This window comes from Asparagus officinalis, chromosome 9 (assembly GCF_001876935.1).
Source record: "Asparagus officinalis chromosome 9, Aspof.V1, whole genome shotgun sequence".
NCBI lineage: Eukaryota > Viridiplantae > Streptophyta > Magnoliopsida > Asparagales > Asparagaceae > Asparagus > Asparagus officinalis.
The window spans coordinates 59277805-59284341 of NC_033802.1; the positions used below are offsets into that span (position 1 = coordinate 59277805).

The following is a 6537-nucleotide window of genomic DNA, read 5'->3' on the forward strand; positions in this document are numbered from 1 at the left end:
CTAAAATCATTACACTGCTCATCAGCATCTCCAATAGTTGCTAATAATACTATTCATGCTGTTGTCGCATCCATCAAGATCAATCATCTCAGAAGTGAGGTCGTGTTTGTGACGATTGTGGAGTTGCGGATGCAGTGATTGGGAAGTCGTCTGATTGTGACCTCCATTGTCGGAGCTTATTTGGATCAGCTATCTATTATGATTTTTAGACAGCCTACACAACACAACAAGTGCCATCCCAAGAAACACCGACCACAAAGAAGAAGAAGGCTTACACGCGGTCCGAAAATTGGACTGTCCACGAGGATAAGCTTCTTGTGTCTGCTTGGCTGAACACGAGCCAAGACGCCATCCAAGGTACGGGGCAACACAAAGATAAGTTTTGGCACCGAGCTAACGACTATTTTATCCTATACTCCACCGATCCAACGAGCCGCACGCCAAACCAAATGATGCATCGTTGGTCAACGATTCAATTGTCCGTCAACAAATTTTGTGGGTGCGTTGCTCAGATTGAAGGAAGACAAAGATCTGGTACGGGAATTATTGACCAGGTAAATATTTAATTATGTTTGATTATTTTTGCTCAGATTCAATATGTTTAATTATGTTTGATTATTCTAAAATTAACTCTTGTGTAGACTGCAGAAGTAAAAGAATTATACCAATCTCTTTATGGTAAGCCATTCGTGTTTGACCATTGCTGGGTTGAGTTGTGTCATCATCAAAAGTGGATCCAACAAATGGAAACTTACAATAAGATTCGATCACAGCCGAGAAGAACCACATACTCTGATTCCTCACCAAACAATTTCATGCCAGCGAGCCCCATCGAGTTGAACACTGACTCGGAAGATGTTATAGCAAGGCCTGAAGGGAGGAAAGCGGCAAAGCTCAAGAGGAAACAAAATGTGGAAAACTCTGAGTCCGCTAAGTCCATCATAGGAGAGGCTTTCACGTGGATGAAGGAAACCACAAATCAAAAAATAGAGCTAAAACAAAAGAAACAAGATGACGATATCATGAAGATGGATCTCTCAACACTCAATTCAGTTCAACGACAATACTTTGAAATGCGTCAGGCAGAGATATTGGAGAGGTGGATGTCTAAGGGTTCTTCCTAATTATCATATATTATCTTGTATTAGATTTATGATTGTACTCGCATCGCATCCTAATTAGTTCTTCCTAATTATCTTGTATTAGATTTATGATTCTACTTGAAGTTGAAAATTTTGGCATTTAATGAAAACAACTACTTCATTGAAAAGAAAATTGGCGTAGTACAACAACTCGAACTTCTTTGCTGAAATTACATTAGACATAAAGAAACTTAATCCTCGTCGATGGATCCCTTGAGCTGCCACAGATGCTCGATCAAATCATTCTTTAGTGATTTGTGTGTTTGCGTGTTCCTGATCCGATGATGATTTTGGATGAACTCAGTTAGAGGCACCATCTGCACATGAGAAGGTTCAACGACTGGTATCGAATCATTAAAGTCGAAGTTGTTGTCCAATTGACAATCTCGTTCATCTTCAACGATCATGTTATGCATTATGATACAAGTTAATCCTCGGCGATGGATCCCTTAAGCTGCCACAGATGCTTGATCAAATCATTTTTTAGTGATTTGTGTGTTTGTGTGTTCCTGATCCGATGATGATTTTGGATGAACTCGGTTAGAGGCACCGTCTGCACATGAGAAGGTTCAACGACTGGTATCGAATCATTAAAGTCGAAGTTGTTGTCCAATTGACAATCTCGTTCATCTTCAACGATCATGTTATGCATTATGATGCAAGCTGTCATGATGTCTTTCAGCACACTAGGTTGCCAGAAACGTCCTGGTCCACGAACAATCGCAAATCGAGCTTGCAACACGCCAAAAGCTCGCTCAACATCTTTTCTTGCGCTCTCTTGTTGTTGAGCAAAGTATTTATGCTTGTTTCCTCGTGGTGCTGGAATAGTCTTCACTAATGTGGACCACTCTGGATAAATCCCGTCGGCGAGATAGTATCCTATATTGTACTCGTGCCCATTAACAGTATAGTTGCACGGTGAAGCTCTTCCCTCCGCAAGTTGTGTGAAAACCGGTGAACGATGTAGCACATTGAGGTCATTGTGAGACCCCGGAAGTCCAAAGAAGGCATGCCATATCCAAAGATCTTTGCTAGCTACGGCCTCCAAAATAATTGTAGGTTCAGCATGCCATATCCAAAGATCTTTGCTAGCTACGGCCTCCAAAATAATTGTAGGTTCATGAAAATGCCCAATATACATACCTTGCCAGGCGGTTGGACAGTTCTTCCATACCCAGTGCATGCAGTCGATGCTCCCAAGCATACCAGGAAAACCTCGTTGTGAACCCTCCTCGAGCAGGCGTGCAACGTCTTCATTAGTCGGTGAACGAAGGTATTCCTCCCCAAAGATGTTGATAATCGATCGAACGAACCTCTTCACGCTCTCAAGCGACGTACTTTTACCGATCCGAACGTAGTCGTCAACGGCGTCAGCGGATGCTCCATATGCGAGCATCCGCATAGCTGCAGTAATATTTTAAAGACTAGATAGTCCTAACTGTCCAGCACCATTCCTCTTTTGGACGAAGTACTTGTCATGTTCGACGACAGCGTCGTGGATTCGAAGGAATAACGAACGCGACATTCTGAATCTTCGACGAAAATAATGAAGAGGATATGTTGGTGTGTCAGCAAAATAATCTTGGAACAACCGATTGTGGCCTTCCAGTCGGTATCGATGGAGCACGATACGTCTTTTGTGTTGAACTGAAGTTGAACCTTTCCCTTGTTCTTCTTCCTCGACGATAGCAGCTCCCATAAGAAAGAACGTCTTCATCATTTTATCATCGTTAGAGCTAGATGAGCTAGACATTTTGTTCTGGGAGACGATTGGTTGAGGTGAGAAGGCATCGAATTTTATAGGAATCAGTCAATTGACGGTCAAAGTTTGTGATACCTCGAAGTTCGTGCCCAACCTCGAAGACCGCGAGCTACCTCGAAGACCGTGTGCGTTCCCTCGAAGACCGCGGGTTACCTCGAAGACCGTGTGCGTTCCCTCGAAAGCCGCGGGTTACCTCGAAGACCCTGTGCGGTCCCTCGAAGACCGTGGGTTGCCTCGAAGACCATGTGCGCTCCCTCGAAGGCCGTATCCAACGGTTAGAAATAAAATACAAGAGGTTTAAATATAATTAAAAGTAATGGGTAAAATATTAAAATAGAAGAGGGGTTTTTTTGATATTGTTGGAGCTCCTAACTAGGAGCTTGTTGGAGCTCCATAAAATAATGAGATGCTCCCAAGACCTATTTTTATAATTTTTTATACCAAAATGCTTGAGAGCTCTTGAGAGCTTGCTGACTAGGACTCCCAACTGGAAGCTTGCTGGACTTGCTCTAAGGAGTCAGTCCACTCTGGGATTTCTCTGACCTATGAATTGGAACATGAAGGGCCCAGTGCGATATTAGCTCTCATCGCTCCCACTAAGGGGCTGTTCGTTTGGCCAAAAAAACCTGGAAATCAAAAAATAGGAAACCTATTTCCTATTATAATGGTTTTGAAGTTGTTTGGTTGGCTTAAAAAAGAAGGAAATTATAGAATAGGAGATGAGATGAGATGAGTTGTCACCTTATTATTGGATGATGTGAGTGATTTTTTAAAAAAACTTGTTTTGAGGTTGTTTGGTTGGTTAAAAAAATAAGGAAATGAATTGGAGGTATATTATTGGATGATGTTTTGAGGTTGTTTGTGTTTGGTTCGTTTTTTAAAAATAAGAAAATAGATGAGATGAGATGAGTTGGAGGTATATTATTGGATGATGTGACACGTACTTAAGGAAATTGATTTCTTGTTTTTTTTGAGGAAATGGATGGAAAGGAATGTTTAATGAGATGAGATGAGTTGTCACAATATTATTGGATGATGTGTGTAATTTTTAAAAATGAGATAAAATAAGATGTGATGAGTTGGATGATGTGACACATTTCTTGTGTTTGGTTTATTTTTAAAGGTAAGAAAGGAGATGAAATAAGATGAGTTGGAGGATAAAAATAATATTTTATTAGATGTTGTGGTGAGTTTTAGGGATGGAAATGGATAAAAATATTATTTTATTGATTTCCTTGTACCGATTTCCTTTTCTTGGTTTTTAGGAAACCAACCAAACGGGCCCTTAGGTTTATTTTTAAAGGTAAGAAAGGAGATGAAATAAGATGAGTTGGAGGATAAAAATAATATTTTATTAGATGTTGTGGTGAGTTTTAGGGATGGAAATGGATAAAAATATTATTTTATTGATTTCCTTGTACCGATTTCCTTTTCTTGGTTTTTAGGAAACCAACCAAACAGCCCCTAAAATTACAAGAAAGCACCTGTGACTCTGTGAGCTACAATTACCCCCGCTCATTTCGTATTGATGTCAGAGGCCACGCGAATTGAAAAGTCAAACATTTTCTCCGCCGAAATCCAAACTAGGGGCATTTTCGTCAGCAAACATTTTCAGTACATCTCCTCCGAAACAGCGGACAAACAGTTTCCTTGCTCTTTGCTGTCCAACCAAAAAAAAAAAAAACGTTTTTCTTCCCTTCTTTCCTTTTCAAGAATTTCCCCTGGAAAAAAAAGCCGCCTCCTTCCCTTCTCTCTCGAGTAGGGCTTTTCTACTGATCCTTCTTAAACCCTCGGCCTCGCTTCAATCTCGTCGTCAATCGGCGTCAGATATGAATCAGCAAGGTAAACTGCCTCTATTTTGATTCAAGGGTTTGAGGAGATTTCTCGATCGCGCGTTTCTTTTTTCCCCTTTTTTTTTCTCGATTTTAGGCGGAACTATGAAATGCGTCGATATCGGCCCTGTTTCTTTTAATTTGATCCGTCTAAGTAAAATTCAGTCAACTTTACTTCGAATTTGTTCATATCCTCTCTATCGTCGTTCGCAGGTTTTGATTACGATATGCTTTGCAAAGAAGCGCGGTATCGTTGGCTGAAGCCTGCGGAGATCCACTTCGTTCTGCAGAATCACGAGAGCTACCCGATTTCCGCCGAGGCCCCTCACAAGCCACCGAGTAGTAGAGAGACCTTCTTGAATATCTAGATGTTAATGGTGTTTATTTAATCCAGAAGTTGTGATGCTGACGTTCTTGATTTCTGCTCGTCGACAGGTGGTTCTGTGTTTCTTTACAACCGCAGGGTTCTTCGCTATTTCCGGAAAGATGGTCACAGCTGGCGGAAGAAGAAGGATGGAAGGAATGTCGGCGAAGCCCATGAGCGGCTTAAGGTTTGCTCAAATAACTTCATTTTTCTCGTTTTATTTTCTTGTTGCAGAAGTGTAGTGGTGGTGCTGGAAAAAAAAGAACATGATAATGGTTAACTTAGCGAAGTGGATGACAAGTACTCGTGTGGCCGACCCCAAAAAGTTTTGGGAGGCATGTTTGGTTGTTTTCTATTTGAGGAAAGAAATGATTTTTCATGGTGGGCATTGTAAAAGAACATAGGAAGAGAGGTGTCTAATAAGTCATTTCACGACCAACAGAAAGCCCAACTTACACTAATATGTTTGGACAAATTTTCAAAACCAACCCATTTGATAAACTATTCCCAAAAAAAGACCCATTTCAGTTTTATTTGTAAAAACCGACCTGGTTTCAGCCTCAGCGCTGAAACCAGGTCGGTTTTTGAAAAAAAAATTCCGAAACTTCACGGGAGTTCAACTCCCGTGAAGTTTTGTTATGTGAAAAAACTTCACGGGAGTTGAACTCCCGTGAAGTTTCGTAAAGTTTTTTAGAAAAACCGACCTGGTTTCAGCGACAGTGCTGAAACCAGGTCGGTTTCTCTAAATAAATCCCAAATGGGTCGTTTTTTGCAATTAGTTTATCAAATGGGTTGCTTTTGAAAATTTGTCCTAATATGTTTTGGTGGCGACATTATCATTATGTGACATCGTGATATAGCTATATAAGAAATTTAACAGGTGTACATTGACAGACATAATTTACAATGCTGTAAGGAGAACGTTTTGTTGCTAGTTTGACTCGCTGAGCTTGTGAAAAGCAGGCAGTGCAAGGTTACAGGTACATGAAGAGTTTAATATGAGGAATATGTTTCAGAATCAGTAAAGAATAAGTATAGAAAATTAATGCTGTGGCTATTTTATATTACAATGCTAAACGCATATTGAGTAGGTGCAGCCGTGCAGGTTATCTGGTTGATATTATATATTAAATTTATATGAGTACATCAGTATGCCTGAGCTATTCATGCCTAGATATTATTTTTTTATGTTTAAACCTCCGCTTTAGCATAGCGTTCTCACTCAAGCAAGGATGGTATCTCATTTATCTTTCAGAATAGCAAAGGTAACCGGTCGATAACTAGAGAAGAAGTTTCAATTCAATTGAAATATTAATAGGCTTTAGGTTGGACATAAGAAGAGGTAGAGTCGGAGAGTGTAACAAATGGTGACCTACAGATTGTGAAACATGTGTTCTAATTTTAATTGAACCAATACCTATAGTCTTGTGAAACATG

At 40.2% G+C, this 6537-nt stretch overlaps 2 protein-coding genes across 2 annotated transcripts; one reads left to right on the forward strand and one right to left on the reverse strand.

The window, feature by feature from the left end:
• Positions 1334–2895, reverse strand: LOC109823485. The gene is made up of 3 exons (XM_020389766.1): positions 2802–2895; positions 1693–2546; positions 1334–1459 (listed from the first exon to the last, which is right to left on the reverse strand). The coding sequence occupies exons 1-3, from the start codon at positions 2893–2895 to the stop codon at positions 1334–1336; spliced, it is 1074 nt and encodes a 357-aa protein (XP_020245355.1).
• Positions 4540–6127, forward strand: LOC109824702 (calmodulin-binding transcription activator 2-like). The gene is made up of 4 exons (XM_020391345.1): positions 4540–4746; positions 4950–5075; positions 5172–5287; positions 5981–6127. The coding sequence occupies exons 1-4, from the start codon at positions 4734–4736 to the stop codon at positions 6038–6040; spliced, it is 315 nt and encodes a 104-aa protein (XP_020246934.1). The 5' UTR covers positions 4540–4733; the 3' UTR covers positions 6041–6127.